This window comes from Podarcis raffonei, chromosome 7, assembly GCF_027172205.1.
Source record: "Podarcis raffonei isolate rPodRaf1 chromosome 7, rPodRaf1.pri, whole genome shotgun sequence".
NCBI classification, from domain to species: Eukaryota; Metazoa; Chordata; class Lepidosauria; order Squamata; family Lacertidae; genus Podarcis; species Podarcis raffonei.
In genome coordinates, this window is record NC_070608.1 from 62,615,708 (window position 1) to 62,640,243 (window position 24,536).

Sequence of the window (24,536 nt, forward strand, 5' to 3'; positions counted from 1 at the left end):
ATTTTGCAAAAACACAGTTGGAAGTTTGGAAATGGGTTATACAAGAAAGGGTTAATGGAGCCAGAAGTAATCTGTCAAAGTTAACAAGTACCTCCTTTGTTAGAGAGATTGGCAGATGGCTCACAATAGCAAGATCTTCTTGAGTCTTCTGAATGGTTAGGACAGTGATGGTGAACCTTTAAGAGATCAAGTGCCCAAACTGCAACCCCAAAAGCACTTATTTATCGCAAAGTGCCAACACGGCAATTTAACCTGTATATCTCATTTTTTCTGTGTGTTTCACGTTTCTTCTTTATGACTGGACTGCTGTTGTAATAAATAATCCTTCATAAAAGTTGTTGCATTACATTCTTCATTAAATTATCTTTCCATTGATATATAACTTTATGGTATAACAGTGCTTTTTTCTAAAAAAAATGTTTAAGGGTACTCTCATTTTGACTCAAGAAAATCACCACTGGGGGAAAAATAAATACAGTTCAAATCGGGGGAAATAAATAAATTTCAAATTGGGAAAAATAAATACAGTGGTACCTCGTTTTCGAACAGCTTAGTTCTTGAACTGCTTGGAACCTGAACACTTCAAACCCGGAAATGAGTGTTCCAGTTTTGGAACTTTTTTCGGAAGCTGAATGTGCTCTGTTCTGAGTATAACTTCCATTTTGAGTGCCACACTTCCGTTACACGAACAGGCAAGGGATGTCGCCGCCACCCCCTCCCCAGCCTGCTCCTGCATGCATGCAAGTAGGAGTGGGATCAGGCTGCTCTGCTACGCAGCATTGCTGCTTGCATGGGAACAGCAGCTGGATCGGGGCTGCTCATCTGGGGAGATGTAGGCTCCATCACACTTTCCATTGAGGGATTCATGGCTGCACTTCCCTCAAAGGAGAAGTTTAAAGGAGCCCCCACATCCGCATCAGATCCCCATAAACCCTGTGAAGGCAGCCAGGCTGAATAGTTGCTGGGGCTGGGGAAGGTGGAGGCAGCCCGGAAGCTGCATCTGAGAGCCCCTGCACCACCAGGCGCTCCTCAACTGAGCAGCCTGATCCCACTCCTACTTGCGTGCAAGCAGGAGTGGAGGCGGGGATCTCTCAGCATGAAGCCTCCACTCCACTTCTGAGAGATCCCCACCTCCCCTCCTCCTTGCACGCAAGCCCTCCTCTCCTCTCCCCCCCCAACACAGAAGCTATGGCCCTGCACACATGCCCACAGAGAGGCCTCTGAGTGCCTCTCTGGCACACATGCCATATGTTCGCCACCACTGGGCTAGGAGATACCTGAAACAGGGCCTGACTTCCTCCCCCAACTCCTAGGTAAAGATTATGTCATCTATGTCTGTATCTATATAGGAAAACACAGACCACAGTTTTGGAGTGTAGAAGTTACAGGAGGAACCTTCACAGGTTACATTCAGCAACTGTGCAGTCTGTGTGCCTCCGTTCACACTGGTCCAGGAGTACAGTGGTACCTCGGTTTACAAACGCTTCAGGTTACAGACTCCGCTAACCTAGAAGGAGTACCTTGGGTTAAGAACTTTACCTCAGGATGAGAACAGAAATCGTGCAGCGGCAGCAGCAGGAGGCCCCACTAGCTAAAGTGGTACCCCAGGTTAAGAACGGACTTCTGGATCGAATGAAGTCTTAACCAGAGGTGCCACTGTACAAATCAAGAAGTGTTACACTCTTGTAAATGTGTAGAAACAGGTTGTGTTCAGTGTAACCCTAGAAAAAGCTGTGTTTGGGGGCTCGGTAAGGTAACAGCATTTAGGGTGCCATCTCTGTCTGGGGAAATGGATTTGGCGCTCTGTTTGACTGCTTAAGCTGGGGCTCAACCTGCATATTTGTAATTAAACACAAATATTAGAAAACTCCATAATCCTCCAAAGTAAAATTAGACCTGGGCAGCAAGCAGGCATCAGGTGAAACAATGAGGTTACAGCAGTGAGGAATGGAAGGATAGATCTCCTTGTGAACAGCCTGCCCTCCCTAAGTTAACCTACTCCCTGCCCCCCTGGGTGATAGATGAAGTCAGATTCAGCTGCCAGTCTGGTCAGCATTTTTCTGTGGAATGGGGTGGTGCCACTATATTGTTCCTCAGCTCAGGCAACTAAATTTCTTGGGCTGGTCCTATCTCCCAACATTGCTGTTCTATTAGTGATATGGCCATTAGGGTTTAATTACACCAATTTGTATGTAACATGTAGATTTGCCATCACGCACAGCAGATGGCCAAAAGGAGTCAGACAGCAGAGTTGGGGAGTTTTTCAAGAGAAAAGACACACACCCTACTTTTTTGAGCTCTGATTAATCACTAACGTGGAACATCATAACTCCACTTTGTTGTATTCAGCTTAAATAGCATAACTGAATATGGTTCCCTTTTGGGTTCAGGGAGAGTTGAGAAACAGAAGCATCTGCACAGTGTAAAAACCTAGACAGAAAGTGGTTAGCTTTTTTAAAAAAAATTGTTTAAGAAAAGCTTTTAGAGTACAAACAAATTGAGAAGCACTGAATAGCTTGATCTTAACTGCATGTGACACATTTTGAGTTAGAAAAGCAAACTTAAAAAACCCCCACATCCTTCTTACGTGATCCTGTCTCTTTTTTCTCCCCTCATATCTCAGGAGATATTATATGCTCAGTCATGTGGGAAATAGTTCTGCTGTTACATAACTTTTCCTTCCAATGTGTATAAAATAAAAACTCTATATAGTAAATCATCATCTCTGAGATTGAGGAAATGACCTGAGTATTCCAGAATGGAGGACACATCTCCCTGCACCTTACTTATACTAAGATTAATGTTTTCAGTTCTCTGAGAGCTGGTCTAGATGGAGGAGGGAACTTTTCAGTGAGATATTTTGCCATGGTGGAATACTGCCAGATCATATAACACAGGTTCACACATGCACACCTGTCATTTGATAACTGTGCCATCAAGTGATAACTTTCATGTGTGTGTGAATAGACCATCATGGATTTGAAGCCATACCACATATAGAACATTATTGTGATCCTGTGTCACTTTAAATGCAATACTTTCAGATGGAGTTGGATCACACATTCAGCAGCAGCTGCATCAAGTGTTGTTGAGTAATCAAATAATGGGAAATAAAGTAATAATTCATAAAGATAGCTGCAATTCTTACAGCAACGTCACAAAATGAATCAAAATTGTTAGTATTCCCCATATTGTAGAAAGGCTGAGACAGAGAGAGCAGCTTGTCTAAGGGCACCTAATGAGTTCATGGAAAGGTGAGAAATGAGCTGGGGACTTCCTGCTTTGCATCTCAGTCTCTTCGCTGCTGTGCAATGCCAAGTAGCTTAGTATTGCAGTCACAGCAATTACACTAAATTCAACAAGTTCACTCATTAACAAGGACTGAAGGAAAAGCAGCAGTTGTATAGATTTTGTTCACACCAAAAGAAAAAGGTTGATGGAAATAATTTCATGTGGTTAATGTGCACAGCAAGTGAAAATAGCATTTTTACAGGAAAGCCTCTTAGATGCAGAAGCTTTTCTTCCCAACGAATTCCCCTTTTGCATTTCCCAACCTTCATCCACCAGTACCAATAAACCAACATGTCCCTCATATGTATTAAAATTCAGTCTTGGGCAGAGATTTGTCCACTGGCATTAGAATTCATGTTAATAGTGATATTGTTCCTATTTTGTGTAAATACCACTTATGTTACCTAATAATAAATTCAAGCTTTTGTGCTTTGATTTTACATTTGTTATAAGCCACATAGAGATGAACAAAATATTGTTACATTTCTAAAATGTCATGTTAAAACTTTGGACAATGGGATCTCTGTGAAACAGAAGCAGTAAGAGAAGGCTAAAGTTGAGGTTCTCTGTTTTCTCACACTCCATGCTTCCTGACTCAGCTCCTCATCTGAAACTATTTTTTGTTGAAACCAGCTAGCCTTGTGAACACAGTTCCCTGATAAGTTTTAGTATGATAGACATATTTGGAAATTTGTATTTATCACATTTGCACCTTACATTTCTAGGTGTACATTTAAAATGTTCAAAACAAATGTTTGTTTTGAGTATGGCAGACCAACACGGCTACCTTTCTGTAATTTAAAATGTTTTAATAGTAATGTAGGGCAGCTGCAGGCAAATGTTTCAACTCAAACTATTTGAAGATATATTCTTATGGATATAGGTTAAATCATCTTAAGGTAAAAGGTTAAAGGTTAAGGACCCCTGGATGGTTAAGTCCAGTCAAAGGTGACTATGGGGTTGCTGCAGTCATCTTGCTTTCAGGCCAAGGGACCTGGCGTTTGTCCACAGACAGCTTTTCAGGTCATGTGGCCAGCATGACTAAACCACTTCTGGCACAACAGAACACCATGACGGAAACCAGAGTGCACAGAAATGCCGCTTACCTTCCTGCCACAGTGGTACCTATTTACCTACTTGCAGGGGCGTGCTTTCGAACTGCTAGGTAGGCAGGAGCTGGGACAGAGCAACAGGAGCTCACCCTGTTGTGTGGATTTGAACTGCCAACCTTCTGATCGTCAAGCCCAAGAGGCTTCAGTGGTGCCACCCGCATCCCAAATCAACTTAATAGAGCAAGTGAAAGTATAGTTTTGATTGAAACGATTTCTCTTTTTCTGTTAAATCAGTAGCACTTTTGTAGAATCGGACTGGTATTTCCAGATAATAGTATTAAAAAGGAGTCTCAAATTAACTATTTAGAATACAAACAGTGCATTCTGATATACAGGCTGGGACCAATGGCATGTATACTTTGTAATGATGATTAACAGCCAAACCATGAGCTGAATGGCAGTACAATTAAATAAGAAAACTAGAAAACATACATTGGTCTCCAAATGCAACAAACCATGCCGCTATCACTATACCTTTCAAAGGTACTTTAATGCTTCCCCATCTTTCAACTGAACGTATCTTCAACAGCATCTTTGGGGCATCTATCCTGCCTTTGCTTTTGTGCATGCAGATTTCACTAAACAATGCAAACTGTGTAAGTAGATCCTCTGCAGAATATGGTCTTCCCTAAAGAGTGTTTGAAGAATGCATTGATCCTATTGATACCTGTAGCTGGCAGAATTTGCACAGAAGCTTACTATGCTGACAACCCTTGTGGAACAAGCCTGCCACTTATAACATGTTACTGCAGTACATTAAGTGCATAGGGTTGTGTCCTCCATACAGGTGGTTTCAGTAGTAGCCGAAAGGCCTGTAGGATAATGTATTAGGAGATCGTCTCAAGCTTTGCCCCCATCCTCTCGTGTTCTGTCTATTCTGTGTTCATTTTTGTGCTGTTGCATAATCATTTCGCAAATCGCTGCAGCACCTCGTTGGCTTATCTTGGTTTGTAGTATCAACATGACATTGGTGCAATGTCCTGGGTCAACTCCTGTTATGAACCACTTGTTTGCTTTTATTGATTTGCCCCCCACCCCCTCCTAACTTGTAATTTTCAGTTGCCAGCCACAGCAGATCATGCATCTGAGCTTACATGGTGACTTGCCCGTTCAAACCCTCCATAGTGTCAGCCTGTGTTGGCAGATACTTTTGAGGCTCTTTTGCAGAAAAGAATCTCTGCCAGTCTCATCTGACCTCAGAAAAGGCAACTCCTAGCAACTAGCAAAAGAACATTTCAATCTCTCAGGATATTTTGCTGCTCGCCTAAAAGTTGCCATTCTCCTATAAAGGAATTTCAGAGGGAGACTCTGAAAGTGTGAAATAGCTGAATTATAACAGTTTGATTCTATTCATTTGGACTTGAATAGAGACAATTGCTTCCTGCTTTTACTTAGGAATGATAAGGTTATTGTGGAAACACCAGATACTGCTTTTGTGGTCATTGGGATTATTGCTCATTGGGGAGCAGTAATCAATTAAGCTTATTCAGAGTAGACCCACTAACATGACTAAGTTACGTCTATTAATTTCAGTGGCTCCACTCTGAGTCTTCCTTGGAGCTTTAATTCTCACAAATAGTACCTTTTGCATTTCACTGCCACAACCTCACTGTTTACAATTCCTCCCCTCTGTACTAGTGGATCCATATATGCCTGTCAACTGAGGTTAGCACTTCATGCATAAAATGGAGAAGTTTCTAGATCGGTTTGTGCCATAATAAATCTGTTAGTCTTTAAAGTGCTTCAAGTCTCTTTGTTGTTTACCGCCAATCTTACGTTTGCATTAAGATCCTGTGAAGAAGATCCCTTTTGGATCAGCCCAAGGATCCATCTTGTCCAACATTATTTTTCCAAAAATGAGCACCCAGATGAAGAAATGCAGAAAGGCAACCTCTCCCTGTTGTTTGCTGCTAGTATTAGGTACCCAGATGTACCTGACGTGGAGGTCAGTTTAGCTGTCGTGGCTGTAAAAAGGTAAAGGTAAAGGACCCCTGACCGTAGGTCCAGTCGCAAACTACTCTGGTGTTGCGGCACTCATCTCGCTTTACTGGCCGAGGGAGCCAGTGTTTGTCTGCAGACAGTTTTTCTGGGTCATGTGGCCAACATGACTAAGCGGCTTCTGGCGCAACAGAACACCGAAACCAGAGCAGCGCATGGAAACGCCATTTACCTTCCTGCCAGAGCGGTACCTATTTATTTACTTGCACTGCTGTGCTTTTGAACTGCTAGGTTGGCAGGAGCTGGGACAGAGCAACGGGAGCTCACCCTCTCACGGGGATTTGAACCGCCAACCTTCTGATCGGCAAGCCCAAGAGACTGTACATCTCTGTAAATGAGGACATAACAAACCTGACCCTTGTTTCCTTCTGCTTTCTTTTTAGGAACATCTGAAGGCATTTGACCATGAAGTAAATGAGTTTGTGGACTATATGTTTGGAGCTAGAGGTAGGTGTTCCTTTCATGGTGCTACCAGGCTCTCCTCACCTGCACCAGCTCTGCTGGAGGGTCATTATAATATGTGTACCATGGTGATTAAAGAAAACTGGGAGATAAATGCATTTAGTTCAAAAAGAATATATAGCTGGTTCTGATAACTCCTAGTGGAATGTATAACAGGCAGCATATCTCATTTATTTACTCCCAGGGAATTATTTTACATGACACTTCACACTCTTATAAGCTTTTTAAAATATATATATATATCACCCTCTTATTTCCTCATGTAATATTTTAGTTAAAGATTTGGAAGGTAGCCCTTAGTTTAAAGAAGATAGTGACACTTTTTGCTCTCCAAATTGCCAGTGCTTAAAAAAAAATCTTTCTGTTCAGAAATGCAGCTGGAGCAATTGTTCATTGTGGCTAATAAAAATCACTTGTTATAGCTCCCAAGGGACTTAAAGGTACTTAAGTCTAATGAATTCTACCTGTGCCAATTTGTTCATTTGATGAAAGGGGAAGCTTGCTTGGCAGGAAGAAACCAGTGTTTCCAGTGAAAGCAAGTTGATGTGAATGACTTTTACCTGGTCATAGGAGGATACAATTGTGAAAACATTTGCTTTGTTGGCTACAACAGAAAGGGAAACTGCCAGGATTTAGTAGAACCATCAGGATTTCATTGTGGGAAGAGGAAACTACGTATTTCATATCCAGCCATTGACTAGTCCAGCTATTGACTAGGTAAGCATAGAGGGAGCATTGTGCTGTGTTGAATTTTGAGATAATTCGTGTTCTTGCTGCTTTTTAGGCAACTTAAAGAGCTTAAACAGAATATGGTGTGAAGCTAGAAACGTGAATAGGCAAAATGCTTTGTTGGGTGAGGATAAAAGTCTATTTCAACTGCAGCATTGTGTTTTAAATAGTGGCAATTCAGATGCCCCTGAGAAGCGGGGCTTGGAAGCAATAGCCCTTTGGTCTTTTTTGTCCTTATCATCTGGTGCCGAGAGGGATACCTCTGCAGATCACAGGGTTCTGTTTTGATACACTTTCTTCAAGTACAGGGTCTTGGTTTGCAACACACTTGCCTCTGTTTCCTCCTCTTACTTTTAAATAGGCTAGTGTCAAATGTGTAAAAAAATCATAGCGGATGTTTTGTTGTTGTTGTTTGTTTCAAAAGGGTGCTTCCTTATGGGTGCTTTTACCTGGAGCTGTTACCTAGCAGGTTCAGAAGTGTAACAAGTGATCGTTGCAGGATTGCAGTCATTACGTCACAGCCACAGCAAGGACGGTATTATCCAAGTTGATTGCTAGTATAGTTTGTTGGCTTTGCACAAGTAGTCACCCATATCGGGAGACTTTGAGGTAGTTATGCTTGGCATTCATCAAGGCCCGATAAAGAAAAGGAAAATGCAGCATGGATAGCAGGAAGGGATGAGTCACCTTTTAAAAAAAATAAATCCCTAGTCATCGAGAGCTTCACTTGTGCAAAAGCTTCAGGTCAGCTACCTTAAGAAAGCGCCAAAGGCATTTAGTTGATAATGTAAGGACTTATAGCTTTACAAGGAAATGCATAAAGATTCAGGTGTGAAAGTCCAAGCTTAGAATAGAAATGAACTGATGCTTTGCCACAGCTACCCAGGGTGTGTGCAATCGACAATATTTGGCATGGCCAAACTTGGCCCTCCAGATGTTTTGGGACTACAACTCCCATCATCCCTAGCTAACAGGACTAGTGGTCAGGGGTGGTGGGAATTGTAGTCCCAAAACATCTGGAGGGCCAAGTTTGGCAGTGCCTGTTCTAACTGAATCATCACACACAGATGTTAACTCTTGCTTTGATTTGTGAAGCTTATTGGTTTGTTATCTTTTGTTGTACCAATAACCTTTCAATTATTTTTATTTCCCTCCCTTCACCCTAAGTTCCAAGGGTGGGTCACAGCATTAAAAGACAACATTAAAAACAATGTAAAACTACTTACGGGCATAAAAATAAGGTGGGTCTTACCATTCACCTGGGAATACTTTGACTGAAATTGACAGCACTTCATTAGGCCTTAACCTGCCTACTGGAGGGCATAACTGCCCATTTAGGACATACTTATGTTTGCATCCAGGAATGATGAATTCCTCTTATGGTTTTTAAGCTATTCTGGTTCTGGACAGTGTACTGCTGTGTGAAAAAAGACATTGTAGATGGCGACTTCTTCTAACAAATGGTAGTAAGGATAAAAAAAATAATCAAAGGCTTATATATGATCGTTTATTGGGGTTTCGGTAATGTGCAAATATATTGGATGACATCCAGTGATGTCTGCCCACCTCCACCACAGAAATCTGCTTGTGCATTCCCTCTTTTCCCCCCTCCAAGTCCCTTTTGTGCCCCCAAACTCTGCTCTGGATAGTCCTTCAGCCCTCTGGAGCAGATTTTGGGGGCACGTGGGTTCTGTAGGGGGTTGAGAAGCAAGAGAAGCCCTGTTGCGCAAGAAGACACTTGCTTGTGCTATTTCGGTTCTCACCCATTAAATTTAATTGAATAATCAGCTGTTGTTATTTATTAAGAATTGTATGTACCACTCTTCATCCATAGATGTCAGGACGGTTCACAACATAAAAGTACTGGGGGGAGGACATAGTAAAAACAAGAGCAAGAACAAACTAAAAACCCCACATTATAAGAGCATCCTAGGAGGAGGTTGTAAAGACCGGAGGCTGGGTATTACTGGGAGACTGAAAAGGCGTTGGTCGCCCATTGAATGACTGTATTGAACAAGAAATATTTATATGTGCTGATTTCATGAGGCTTTTTGCTTTGTTTCTTCAGATCCCAGGGTCAGAGGATGGCTCATGCTGGATTCTTACTTGCCCACTTTTTCTCTCACTGTTGCATATCTTCTCTTCATATGGCTGGGTACCACATTTATGAAGAACAGGCCTGCTCTGTCACTCAGGGGTCTTCTCATTGTATATAACCTTGGAGTCACCATGCTTTCGTTTTACATGCTTATAGAGGTGAGTCTTTTCAGTTTTGGCCCAGTTTTGTTGTTGTTCTCCAAGTTTAATAGATTGGGCAGTTTGGCGAAATTGCTTTTCACAGGTCATATTTTCTGGGAATCCTAGTGTTTTACTTTGCTCTTTATTTTCACCAGTATCACATGGCTCACCTGCCTGAGCCATCCAGACATGCACAGTTTGAATTATTCCTTGCTCTACATTCAGGGTACATCTATTGTTCCTGCTTCCATAGTTGATCTTCTGTGATCTCAGTGATCTTATAGGAGCTTTATTGAATCATATGTGCAAAGACTGGACTGGGTGACCTTCTGGTGACTTCTAGAAATGAGTCTGTAATGAACTATATTTTGAAGCATAAACATAAGAGATGCCTTACATTACCATTTTTTAGCCATTTGTTTTACAAAGGGGAGGAAAAAGGGGAGGATCTGAAGCACTGTCACCAAAGGGCACATATGATACACAAATTATATACAAAACAGCCCCAGTGGACACTTTTCTGCATTGGGAGAAGCTCATTTTGAGCAGAGGGGCCATGCATAACTCGCTTTTTTCTCCACACTGCAAAACAAAAGCAAAAACAAACCCACGCAATGCCTTCTTCCTCCCTGCATTCCAAGCATTTAAATTTGACTCCCGGCTGGGCTGGCGGGGTGGGGGCTGGAATCTAGCACCTCTCCCCAACCTGAGAGTAATTACTGTATATTAGGTAACACATGGCCAGAGTAATAATATCTTCCTGTTTAGCTAAGGCTGCAGTACGAACCCCATTTACTGGTGGAGTAAGACCCATTGAATTCAATAAGGCTTACATTTGAGTAGGCAGGGTTAGGACTGTGCTGTACATCTGTGCTGGTGGTGGTGTTTTTAAAAGGTCAACCACTAGTCCAGTTAAACTGTGATGGCTGTCTTCAGAACATGTGGGAAGTGGAAGTTCTCATACGAAAACCCATGACCGCATGAGGAGGACCAGGAGTCTCCTTTCCATAAATTCCATTATTCAGGTTGCCAGAGACAAATACCTCTGACTCAGGTGTGCCACTGGATGCTGAGATGTTGCAAATCCTTCAGGCAGCTTCTGAACATATAAAGGCAGGCCAGTGAATGTGAGCAACCACATAATGTTTATTGTCCACATTTACTTGTGTAGCTCCATTTGGTTTTTTCAGGCAACCTCCTCACTTCTTGGCGTGGGGCTGTTTGCCCGTGTTTAACAGTCACCACATTGTCAGTATTGGGGCATCAACCCTATTTTGGATATTTACTGTAGCATATACAGTAACTTCCACTGTGTTCAAGTATTTGAGGTCTCTGGGGCACGCTAGCTGCAGTCTTTAAGTACGGGCTGCATTATATCTCAGCAGCCCATCTAAAACCACGGATTAAACAGTGGCTCTTCAAAGATCATCTAAAAATAGGCAACCTACATAGAAAGCAGGGCTTCAGTGAAGCAGGAACTCTGGAGTGCTGGGTTTTCTCTAACTTCCTGAACAAATAGAAATGCAGGGCCTTGTCTCTCTCCCTGCCCTCCACCTCCAGCTTTTGCTTGCAGGATCTGTTCTGGTTCTTTTCATAAGGTAAAGGTAAAGGGACCCCTGACCATTAGGTCCAGTTGTGGCCGACTCTGGGGTTGCGGCGCTCATCTCGCTTTATTGGCCGAGGGAGCCGGCATACAGCTTCCGGGTCATGTGGCCAGCATGACTAAGCCACTTCTGGTGAACCACAGCAGCGCACGGAAATGCCGTTTACCTTCCCGCCTGAGCGGTACCTATTTATCTACTTGCACTTTGACGTGCTTTTGAACTGCTAGATTGGCAGGAGCAGGGACCGAGCAACGGGAGCTCACCCCGTCACGGGGATTCGAACCGCTGACCTTCTGATCGGCAAGCCCAAGGCTCTGTGGTTTAACCCACAGCGCCACCCGCGTCCCATTGGTTCTTTCCATGGATCCCTCCTAATCCATCTGAAAAGAAGCAGACTTCACCTCTTTGCCAAAACCCAAGGCTTTGGTTTCAATAACCCTTTGCTTATCCCAAACAGTTCCCAAACAGAAGAGTCTTGCCTCACCCTCAGGTTCTAAGGCAATTCCTACAAGGATCCAAGCTTAGTACATAACAGGAATAGAGCTGACAGGGAAACCCCAATAGCCTATACCAAACCTTTCTTGGGTCCTCAGCCAGCTCATATTACACCTGTTGTGCATGGTGTAATAAACAAACATCTGCCCTTATTTCCTTATGGGTAACACAAGAACCCTTAGAGTCCTTTGTACGTTCTCCAGAGGCCAACCAGAGAATATTGAGAAGCAAAGCAGCTCGTAAGTCTGATCTTTATTGAACTGTTGCAACAGGGTGCTCCCTTCACATGCAGGAAAGGAGGAGGACCCTGAACAAAGGTGTGCCTGCCCTTATATAGAAATTTTAAATTGCCCGTCCTGGAGTCCAAGACCACTCCCCAGAAACATCATACATACATCACAGAAGGGGTGTAGCTCAAGACCACCCCCCAGATACATCATAACTACATCACAGAAAGGGTGGTCTACAACAGAAATCTGAGTGTATTGTTTATCTCCTGTCTGGCAGACCTGTTAATGGTCACTTGATTGGATACCCTGGGGAGCCTGGCCAGTCTTTTGTAATGACAAATACTTAGTTCCTGAGCCAGGTCACAGGCTCACTCTATTCGTACACAGACATACCCTTAATACCCTTAAGACAGGATTTCAACCTTGCAGAGAAAACATTTGGTCAGTTTGGGAGTCAAAATGGTTTCAGGGCTGTTTTCCTGTGCAGCTTCAGACATGTGGTTTATATATTTATGTACGTGTTTGCTTGGTACATTTATGAACATTTATTATATAAGACCTTAAATATTTTTTATTTCAATGGCCTCCAATGTGGAGCTTCATTTACATATGCAGACACACTCCCATCAAATTCAGAGAGCTGTGAAGCAGTTGCACATGAGGGTGTTTGCATTCATATGCGGTACTTGAGTTGTATGCTTGGACGGTTGTCATGGAGTTCTTGCTGGGTTGCAGTGGCTATTTTGGGCCTGTTCACTTTGCTTGAACTTCTCCTTCAGATAACTTTGCCAGGTCTTCTTTCAAGCCAGCCAGTAAAACCATCTTCAGCATAGTTTTCACTTCCCCATGTCAATATTCGGAAGTGACTTCAAATTAAGGGTATTTTCTTTCCCATATTCCCACATATATTCAAACAGGCAGGATAATTATGCTTAGAACAAAGCTGCCATTGTGAGCAGAGTCTATTTATACTTGAATTGTCAAACAGAGGCCATTTACTCATGTTACAATGGAGATTTGTTCATTAGGTTATGCGAGTGGAGGTAATTTGCCCCCTAAAATTAAATATCAGGAAGTTTTGCTGTTGTACAGAATTTTGTAGTATTTCATTATTCAGGAACTAATGACAAAACATAACTATACATCATGATAGCTGAGATAATAATATGATAATAATAATAATAAATAATAATTAATAATAATAATAATAATAATAATAATAATAATAATAATAATAATAATTAATTTGTACCTTGCCCATCTGACTGGGTTTCCACAGCCACTCTGGGTGGCTTCCAACATACATAAAAATGTAATAAAACATTAAACATTTAAAAAGCTTCCATATACAGAGCTGTGTTCAGGAAATAATAATCATTTATTATGGATTGTGTGCTACAACTTATGAAGGGATGTTGTCACAAAACAAAACACTGTTCTACCATTGAAGGGGTGTTAAGATACCTTTTTAGAAATAGACAAATGTTTAGGACTGGACACTTAAGATGCAGCTCTGAGTGTACTTTTCTGATGATTTAAAAACTAAGGTCTAAAGCTGTCATTCAGATATCACTTGCTCCTGCAGCACTGGGCTATAGGTATTCTGGGCACCTGGCAGGATCACAGGAAGTAAAGGGCTTACAGGAGTGTCTAGGTGGAAATAAGACAATAGATGCATACAGTGCTGGAAAGGGAATATAGAGACAAGATCACCCACATGGTCACAGCTAAGAAACTTGGACTGGGATGGTTGAAATTAGGATGCAGGGAAAGAGTGGAAAGAAAGACTGATGGGAAGGCAAGTAGAGAATGAGGCAAGAGAACCAGCCACACAGGCAAGGGCAGAAGGTAGCCTCTAACCTGTAAGCATTTATATCCTCCTCCAGCTTAGAAATGCACAGTGGCAAGTTTGATGCACTTCTGGGGGAACAGGGAGCTTAGTTTCCTTTCACTCTCTGAATTAGCCAACCAGCATGGCTTGAAGTTTGGCAGATTCTTAATAAACTGCATGCTGAATCAGCGCAGGTATGCAGCCTTGCATTAGATGGTGGGAAATAAATATTACTGACTCACTGAGTCACACTCTCTCCAACTGATTGCAAAAGACATAACTTTTGTGGCATGCATATTTGTGGTATGACAAGGTTAAAGCGCATAAAAGTTTCAAAAACCATATTGTCAGAAAAGCACTGCTGAATGTCTGGGTTAAATATAAGGACTTGCTGGAAAATAAGACTCCAAGATGGTTATCACCAATGGAAGCTAAGGCAGTTAAAAAGCTAAATATGGAGTCGAAATGGCCAAGATATTGGGAAATTTTGGAAAAGGAAGGGGACAAACTGAGATTGCAGAGTTTTGAAAAATTAAAAGGGAAGGTGAGAGATTGGTTACATTATCACCAAATAAATGAAGTGTTTAAACTAGACAGAAAAATAGGCTTCCAGGTGGAAAAATCAAAATTAGAGACTGAACTGTTAGAATCCAGTACTAAGAATTTGTCAAAAATGTATGATCTGCTGCTGAAATGGAATACACAAGATGAAATGGTAAAATCAAGTATGATTAAATGGGCTCAGGACATTGGTCATAACATCATGTTTGCTGATTGGGAAAAGTTGTGGACCACCGGGTTGAAGTTTACGGCGTGTAACGCCTTAAGAGAAAATATAATGAAAATGATTTATAGGTGGTACATAACCCCAGTCAAGCTTGCAAAGATCTATCACTTGCCTGATAATAAATGTTGGAAATGTAAAGAAAAGGAAGGTACATTCTTTCACCTCTGGTGGACGTGCCCGAAGATTAAGGCATTCTGGGAAATGATTTATAACGAACTGAAAAAGGTATTTAAATATACTTTCCCCAAGAAACCAGAGGCCTTTCTCTTGGGTATTGTCGACCAGGGGGTGTTAAAGACAGATACAACTTTTTTCATGTATGCTACAACAGCAGCTAGAATACTTATTGCAAAGTACTGGAAGACACAGGATCTACCCACACTGGAAGAATGGCAGATGAAGGTGATGGACTATATGAACTTGGCAGAGATGACGAGCAGAATCCGAGACCAGGGAAGAGAAGCGGCGGAAGAAGAATGGAAAAAGTTCAAGGACTACTTAAAGAAATATTATAAAATTGGAGACAGTTAGAATGATGTTGGATTAAAACAAATGGTTACTATCAGTAATGGTTATGACAAAGAGAATAAGGGTGATTAGCATAAATTTATAATAAAATAAGGTAAGATTTCGCTGAATAACTGTAAGAATTTGGAATACAGAAACGGGAAGTAAGAGGAGGTCGAGGAAGTAAGGTTTAGAAATTGGGTTATGAAATGGTACTTGTTTTATGTTTTATTATTGTTGAATGTTTGTTCATGTATGTTTTGTTTCTGTTATATAAAAAATTGTTCAATAAAAATATTATAAAAAAAAAAAGCAAAAGACATAACTTTTGCAGCATTCTAGGGCTGTGGTTATTTTTGCAATGGTTCCTATGGTGAATTTTGCAGGTGGCCTGCCCCACTTCGTTAGTGCGTGGAGGTGCTTTCTCTGGTTTTGGTGGGGAATAAGTAGCTTGCACCTCTTTGTGGGGTGCAAAAGCAATTTGCCCAAATAAAAAGGGGTAACACTCAGACAATTCAGAAGTGAAGACTTGCTTGTCTATTTAACCCTCCCAAATAAATTCTGATGCAGTACATTCCACACTGCAGCCTTTGCCAGCTGGGCACCGACCAGGTGTTTTGGACTACACTTCTTTCAACCCCCAATCCAAAACCTCTGGAGAGTATCAGCCATCAAGTTGGCAAAGGCTGCCTTACAGCCACAGAAGACGCATCCCTAGCATGGAGGAAACTGGTGGAATGTAACAAATGGGGAGAGAGCAGGTGTTTCTTTGTAGAATTAGTAAGATTGTAGCTTTATCAGGCCCTTAAATGGGACCTCCTAGCTCTGTTTTGAAGTCAGAATCCCCAGCCTCCTTGCCTGCCTTTCTGACCTCACACCACCCTGCAAGCGAGTGAAATGATATGCAGGCTGCTCTAATGAATAAGAAATCTATGCTCCTTCAGTTTCCATCAAATATATTTGTCAGTATGCAGTGGTCACGTTACTCTTCCCATCTGCCTCTCCTGCACTCAGCTGGGTGCAAGCCACTGCTCTCCGGATTATTCTGACTGCAGACATGTGACATTTCAGAGTTAAAGGGACTGTGTTTGATAATGACCCATTTCATTAACTCCCTGGATTGGCAGAGCAAAGGTATAATTCCTTTAAAAATTGCTGCAGTCCAGTCCACCCTCAGCAAACCTTCATTGAAATGAATGGTGTTTCCACATCTGCAGTGCTGAGTGGATCCTTTTGACTTGTCATCTTCTAAGTTGGAACATCAGTGAGTTACTTTTGTAAAGAAAACAGGGTTGTTTGCCTTTCAACTCTTGAAACAGAAGTCTTGGGGTTTTCCGAGACACTGGGGGGAAAAAACCAACCTATTCACCCTCCCACTATGCTCTGAGCAGGCAGTATTTAGAATAAACTAAATGTTTGATTTAAAACAATAAAATAAAATAAGGCCTTACAGCAATACCAGGAGACGATGAAAGGCAAAAGAGATAGGGTTGTTGAAGGTCGCCGTTTCGTTTTATTAAGTGAAAGTTTCTGAAATGTGTTAGCACGTAGTGTGCTTTTGAGTAAGGATATCTGTCTTCTGCTTCCAAAGAGAGGACAAGTGAAAAGCTGCTCAGGCAAATAGCCAGCGTAAGGAATTACTAATGGGCAATATCAGTTTCAGCTCTGGCAGCAGAGTAAGTGCAGTGCTCAGTTATGTTTGTCATGCTATTACCAACTGGAGTTCACCAATTGCACTGTTGTGGAAAGTGATGAGAGTTGGAAATGAGCTGCAAGCCCTTGGCAATTAGTAACTGGCATTGAGCTTTGCAATTAACATCAAGAACCTGGCTTTCAGGAGCCCTGCAGGCCTAAAAAAAAAAAGGAATACAGTACCTTGCTTTAGGAAAGCATGGTTTGGCAGTGCACGCCTATACATGCACACCTATACGTGGGAAGTCCCATTCTTTTCAATGGAGCTTACTCCCAGGTAAGTATGGGCAGGATTGCTGCCAGTAAGGCATCTCCACATACATGCATATGTATAGACTTAAAAGAAGGATGCTATGGTTAAAAGGGCTCTGTTGGCTTTCTTAGCAGTAATGGCGGCAGGGGCGTGCACTGCAGCAGCAAAATAAAGCCAATCTTTAGAAAAGGGATGAGGAAACCTCAGCCCCTGGTGGGACTGAGTGCAGTCATTTGAGTCTATCTAGCTAATGCTTCCTCCTTGCCTGGATGGAAGCTAGAGAGGGGCGTCTCAGCTTGTGCATAGGTGATCCTGCTATGCCAAGGTAAAATTTCATCTGTTGCTCTCTTTTCACTTTGGCTCCACCATCCACTGGCATATGCCCCGCCCCGGGTGATAACTCCTAGGGGCCGAGGTCCTTTCCCTGCCCCCAGTAAAAGTTGATGGAAATTGCCATTCAATTGGTGTGTGTGCGCTGCATCTTGTGATCAATTATGTGGGTCGGGGCTTACCTCCCCCCCTATTTTATTCAAGTTGGCACCCCTCCCCCCCACCATCCCCGAAGGTTGCCCAGAAAGGAATGTGACCCAAGTGGAATCTAAACACATATTAAAAAAACTGTGAAAATGTTTTTTTTAAAAACCGTTTTGAAAAATATATTGAATTTGCCATAGCTCACCATCAGCAGCTTATGTCACATTTTGTATAATGCACTTTACAACACACTTAAAACATTTATTTGCAGCTGTATAGCTGAGTCCCCTCAGTCTGGAAGAAGGTTCCTCACCCCGTGCTTTAGAGGCCAGTATTTAGAATTTCATCTGTAATGTTATGAAATGCCAATGAAGAAGTTTCAGAAGTTGTGGCTGGAGAAACATATTTCCCTTTTTCTTTCTTCCAGACAGTTAAATGTGATGTGACTGAGAGTTTCTTACACTGCAGACATTCACATTTTGTGCTTCATTCCTATTCAAACTGATTTGCAGGGTTTGTGGTGTTTTTTTTGCATTAAATGTGCATTCAACATTTCCACCACTTCTGCTCCAATCTAGTCCTGCTCTTGGATTGCAAGCATGTTTTTTTCCAGTTTTTCTGGGCAGGCAAAGGCAATGAGTGGGAACGCTGTGGGCAACAATGGCTCTGTCACAGAAATATAGGGAGAGTCAATGGTTATGCAAGCTGCCTTAAAAAAAAACAGCCACCATGCAACATGTTTGTAAAGAACTACTACGATTCCACCAAGGGGAAAGGGGTTCATGCCTGTCTTACATACCTTCTTTGGCTCCTTTAATAATTATTGCTTGTCTTTTAGAGGAATGCCCATTTTCTTCTGAGGTAACTGAACTTACAAAGCAATATTGCTTGCTCTAATCCTGCATACAGCACATGGAAATATACTTCCTTAGGGATCAGGTTCACACATGCAAAGTAGTTCTTCATGTAAGGGGGGGAATCAAGAGTGCAGAGGCAGTTTTAGGGCAGCGTGACCAGTTCTTCCACACTGGGCCCTGACATGAAAGCTCTGACGGGGTACTATAGTCCTTCCTCCTCCCCAAAACCGACTTAGTGCTTTTCCAGCTTTGGGAAGGAGCAGGGAGGGCTCTAGGACCCTGCCCGAGCCCTCACACCTCCTTCCCAAAGTCCAAACAGCAGAAGGCCTGGAAAGGGGCACCAAATTTTGGCCTAGCTCAGGGCACCGTAGTACCAAAGGCCGCCCCTGGAGACTGGAATGATCTCTGAATGCAGGTAGTCACATTCAGCCTACTGTTATATGCAGGAATTTCTAGATCAGCACCATTATTTTGAGTGATGGGTAAAATGCTTAACACTAATAATTTGAAACATTGCTTGTAGGTCGAAGGTTGGATTAGATCTGAGCAGAACTCATAGTGGTGATTCCCCCCCGCCCCCGAAACTGAGAATTCAGACTTAGTTATCTTTAATTAACCATGAAGTTATGAATCAGTCATGAAGAAGTCATCTCATCGATTTCCTTGGGTTCTAAGACTGACTTAGTCTGGATCAGACACAAAGTAGATATTTGCGGTATTTAGGGTGTTGGTAGTGAGACTACGTTTGAAATTTTTGAAGATACCTGCCATTTTGTTCCTAGTGATTTTTGTTGTTCTTTCGTGATTTTAAATTCCCCTCCCATACTTATAATTTTGGACATCTTTTTTTATGAGAACAGGGATTTAAATTTGTTACCATGCATAGAGCAGAAAGCTATCCAGCCTTCAAAACCCCACATGATTGCAGTGATTAATAATTATTAACAATGGGAAATTCTATTCGGAGTAACAGAATCTGTTTTCTTCTTCTCCAGCTAATTCTTGCCACTTGGGAAGGAGGTTATAACTTACAATGTCAAAACCTGACCAGTGCAGGAGAAGCCGACATCCGGGTAAGAAACAAAAAGCAACCCAAGAACTGAAAGTTGGCTGTGAGGCTGGCAGGAGTCGTATTCCAAAATATCTGGAAGGCACCAGGTTGGCAAAGGCTAGGCTAGCCACACCTTAATGTCTCACAGTTTTTTCTTAGGTTGTATTCATGTATACACACTTAGCTTAGGGGCAAGTCCCATTGAACTCAATTGGGCTTCCTTCTGGATAGGTATATAGAGGATCGCACCATTGCCACATTTCTATACCTTGGTAGAATTTTTAAAAAAATGCATTTATCATTCTATGGCTAATCTTTAACTCTGCCTTTTAAATTTTGTCCATTGGGGTGGGTTTGTTTGTTTGTTTCAGGCTGTTTTTCACATGACGATCTCTTTGGTGTACAGCTTATGCTGGTGCTTTTTAATGGGAAAATTCAAGCAAGCATTTCCTAAAAATAGTTTTTCAAAAGGAAAAAGCTTACAACCTTCTGCAGCTAAGAGAGGCTATTCCGCCCCCCCCCAAAAAAAATTAAGAAAGTACTTCCTACCTCTCCACGTATCTCTTCTCATGCTGCGCCTTCTTCAGCAGCTGTCTGGATTCAGCCAGGACCCAATTCTAGAAAAGAAGCTATGTTTTCCTTCTCTTTTCCTTTTTGCACTATTTACTTGCCTGGTAGCAAAAGCTGGAATCGGAGAGTAGCCATAAAGAAACTGCCTATCAAACTTGTATGTGTATGTGGGTCTGTGTATATCTCTCTTTGTATACTCTTTATATCTTTAATCTTAGAGTTCTAAGTGAGACAAGAAAAAGAACTGGCACGAAAGGTATTCTTCTAACTGCAATTGCTGATTTCACTTCCCTCTGAACTTTCCTCCCAAAAGCCTTGGTGCTGAATTCACATTAGATGCTTTTACTCTTGGCTTGCTGTTTCTGCTCCTCCAGATTCAAAGGCACTATTCACTTGCATAGAATTGTAGAGTTGGAAAGGACCCCCAAGGGTAATCTAGTCCAGCCCCTCCTTAGCAATGCAGGAATCTCTGCTAGATCACACGTGAGAGATGGTTGTCCAACCTCTGCTTAAAAACCTCCAAGGTTTTTAACCTCCAATCCTGCATATTTCCAGACTCAATAATTGGCACTGAAGACAACGCTCCTGGGTTGAGCCCGTGTGAGTCTTGACGCAAACAAAGTTGTAGGAGAGGGGTAGGGAATTAATTTATAAGAAGAAAGGGAGTACAGTTGTTGGGGTGGGAAAGCATTTTTATGAAGATTAGTTGGAGGGAAAATGAGGCGGGGGGAGCTAGGCATAGACTGTTGCATAGACAGGAACAGAGCCATAGGTCGGTGGGTAGCGCATCTGCTATGCATGCAGAAGAACACTGCTTCAGTCCCCAGCATCCTCAGGCAGTGCCTGGAGACTTCAGCCTGAGACCCTCGAGAGCCACCGCCAGTTAGCATAACTAACATTGAGCTAGAGCAGGGCTCCCAAACTTGGGTCTCCAGCTGTTTTTGGACTACAACTCCCATTGTCCCCAGCTAGCAAAAACCAGTGGTCAGGGATGATGGGAATTGTAGTCCAGAAACAATAGGAGACCCAAATTTGGGAAAACCTGAGCTAGAGGAACCCACTAGTCTGCTTCAGTAAAGGTAGCTTCCTATGGATTTTCTGGCAACAAGTGGCATCGCGGCTGGTCCTACCGTTAGGTGAAGTGCTTGTTTCCGGTGGCAAATGATCACCCTCCCTGCTGCTTCCCTCCCCACTCTCCCCCAAATCAGCTTCATTGAGGGCAGAGGGCAGGAGTGCAGCTGGTGGTGATGAGGCTGGTGGTATTGCTGTACCTTCCCCTGGTGTTGCTGGTGGCAATGCTATGACTGTATTGTGGTGGGGCTGCGGCTATAGGCTCAGACTGCTGGTCTGGGTGGTGCAAGCATCGAGGAGCCATCTCTGCTGATCTTCTGCCCACTGCGTTTCGGGGAAGTTTCTGTGACCTGTGCTGTTTCCCCTCCAAAAGTTGAGCAACTAGCTCAGTTGAAGTTAAGGTGACCCAGATGAAAGGCAGTGTTTGGCATAGCAAGGGCTCTGCCTTAAAACAAAAAACAAACAAACAACCCTCTCTGATGTTTGCTTGCCTGCCTGTGCTCTTAACATATCAGTACTTGGTCCCCAAGCAGTTGGCTTAACTGAATTATGCACTCAGGATACAGCTTAACTCTGGAATTTGGTACCTGCAAGAAGTGATGGTGCTTCTAGATGGATGCTTATTGTGCAAATACATGCGGGGTTGTTGTCCCTGCCCCCCCCCAGCATTCAAATGAGTTAATACAAAGGACGGTCCCTATTATCTCCAATGAAATCTTAAGAGTAGACAGTGTTGGACTAGAACTTGGGAGACAGAAGTTCAAATTCCCACTCAGCCATGGGTAACCTTGGGCTAGTCAATGACTCTTAGCCTTAACCATACGTGCCAAGTTATGCTTGACGTTGGGGGGCTTTGTCACGTGCGTGTGATGTCACAAGTGCAGCACACACGTGTGACATCACAAGTGTCGGGAGGAGGCCTCGGGGCTGACAGGGCCTCCATCGCCATAGAGAGGCCCAACACCACTGCTTGGAGGCCCAGCGAGGCCCTCTGCCACTGCAGGGAGGCCTGACAAGGCCTGCAGCAGCCAAGACCCTCAATATTGGGGGGGAGGGCTCAGCCCCATCCCCACATATTTCAGGGAGGCTCAGGTATCCTCAGCCCCATAGAGTTGGCACCTATGGCCTTAGCTACCTCATGAGACTGTTGAGAGGATAAAATGGGGAAGGGGAGAACCTTGAGCTCCTCAGAGGAAAGGTGGAATATAAAATCAATTAAATGCCATAGTAGAGATTTAATGTACTTATAACTCTCCTTTCTCCCAAGCTGGGATTCAAGGAGATATGCCACCTGTCAAAATATGGTACACGGCACTCTTGTACCACAGAAACTTAGTCTGGCAGAACAGGGAGAGAGTAAGTAAATACTGCACAAACGATTTGCCCCAACATAAGGGAGCCTCTGAATATAGCAAGCATGTTCTTTGTAAGCTGAGAACATTGTATTTACTCCCACCGTGTGTAAGAATTTTTCCAGTCAACGGCATGCAGGGCCATATGTAAATGCCTCACACAATTTACTTGTTCTGCTCAATTCATTATCCATTATTAGAGCCTGATACCCTGTTGCAAAGCCCACCATGAATTGCATAGTTCTGCTGCTAGATCGTGATTCTGAGGAGTAATTTGGAAGCCTTGCTGAGAAAATGCAAAGGAGAGAGGGCATTAATAAACAACAGCTGCTCAGGGACTCAGCATTGCATACTAAGTAGGTTCCTTTTCTAAGACAGGAATTGTAGTTGCTCAGAATTAAATCCCACTGGAATCTACGAGGATTACTTCCAATGGCTTGTGTTTAAGACTACCTCTAGGAACGAAGTCTGAATCTGTTGCACTCTCTGGGCTTGTGCACACTGCTCTTTCCAGACATGGTCCATGCTTAAAAGCTCTGTGTCTGGGAACCCTTTTGTTTGCTCTTTAAAACCCCCTCTTTGAAGCTCAATTGGAGCGAACAGCAACCCGCAGAAAACCTGAATTGATGTTTGCTGTGACTGAGCACTAAAATGTGAATTTTCATGGAGAAAACGCCAAGGCAAAAAGCAAAGCTAGGACACAGAGCTTTTAAGTGCAGACCTGTGCCTGTAAAGAGTAAGCCCCATGGAATACGGGGGGAGGGGGGGCTTGCATCTGCATAGGACCAGGCAGCACCCAATTTTGGATTACTGTAAGCCACATATGGGAAATCTGAGGCAGTCCAGATGTCGATGGACTACAACTCCTCTCAGCCAATGGCCAGGGATGGTGGAAGTGGAAGCGCAACAACAGTTTGAGAAGGGCAGGTTCATCACCCCTGTTTTAAGCCATAGGAAAATATCTTAAATCTGAGTTTTGCCTGACTAAAGGATTATTCAAGGATAGCAGAACATGTTCCTCCAAGAAGAGAGATATTAATTCATCTGTCTTGTTCCTGCAGGTGGCCAAGGTGTTGTGGTGGTATTACTTCTCCAAAGTCATTGAATTTGCTGACACGATGTTCTTTGTTCTGCGGAAGAAAAACAGTCAGATTACTTTCCTTCACGTTTATCATCACGCCACTATGTTTAACATCTGGTGGTGCGTCATGAACTGGATACCTTGCGGACAAAGTTAGTATTCGGAGACGCGGACTTAAAATGTAACCAAGCAACATACCTAGAGTACCTTTATATATGATAGATCTAACAGCAGATCTATGCAGTCCTGCCATTTGGGGGAAAGTGGAGGTGAATCTCATTTAGTAAACGAACAAAATGTTGAGTAAGCTGTTAGGCACACTCTCTGTCTGAAGTAAACACACAGCAGCAACTCAGTTGCCATTTTGTTTTTTTGAAATGTTCTGCTGCATTTAGTATATTGTAGAATCTACCTCAGACACCTCCTGTATCCTGCAGATGATGTGATGGATTAAAGTGTGCAGAACAGCTAGAATACTGCAGCACATTCCTTGAGATCACTAGTTCAAATCTTACATGCATACCATCCTGATCCTGGGTTGTGAGCATTGTGCAGAAGCCCCTGCTTCTTCCTTTTTGAGTCTCTTTTGTGCAAAGAGAAATACTGAGGATGCAATAATTTTCTGTAGTCCTCTGGCAGAGCAAAGGTTGGAGGGGACTCATAGATATATTTTCCCCTTGTAGTGAGGTGAAGTAAAGGAAATGACTCTGAGCTAATTAGCCACAGGTGGCGCTGTGGGTTAAACCATAGAGCCTAGGACTTGCCGATCAGAATGTCTGCGGTTCGAATCCCCGTGACGGGGTGAGCTCCCATTGCTCAGTCCCTGCTCCTGCCAACCTAGCAATTCGAAA

The 24,536-nt window shown here is 42.8% G+C and overlaps 1 protein-coding gene across 2 annotated transcripts in view; it reads left to right on the forward strand.

Annotated features, from left to right (window-relative positions):
* The window catches only part of ELOVL2 (ELOVL fatty acid elongase 2), a 48,678-nt gene that overhangs the window by 14,973 nt on the left and 9,169 nt on the right, over positions 1-24,536 (forward strand). Inside the window, exons 2-6 of one of the 2 annotated variants that reach the window (XM_053396911.1) lie at positions 6,785-6,848; positions 7,648-7,716; positions 9,661-9,848; positions 19,556-19,633; positions 23,666-23,837. In XM_053396911.1, the coding sequence (XP_053252886.1) occupies positions 6,785-6,848; positions 7,648-7,716; positions 9,661-9,848; positions 19,556-19,633; positions 23,666-23,837 (571 nt within the window). The remainder of the gene's footprint in view (positions 1-6,784; positions 6,849-7,647; positions 7,717-9,660; positions 9,849-19,555; positions 19,634-23,665; positions 23,838-24,536) is intronic. The other variant, XM_053396913.1, reaches the window with a different exon arrangement.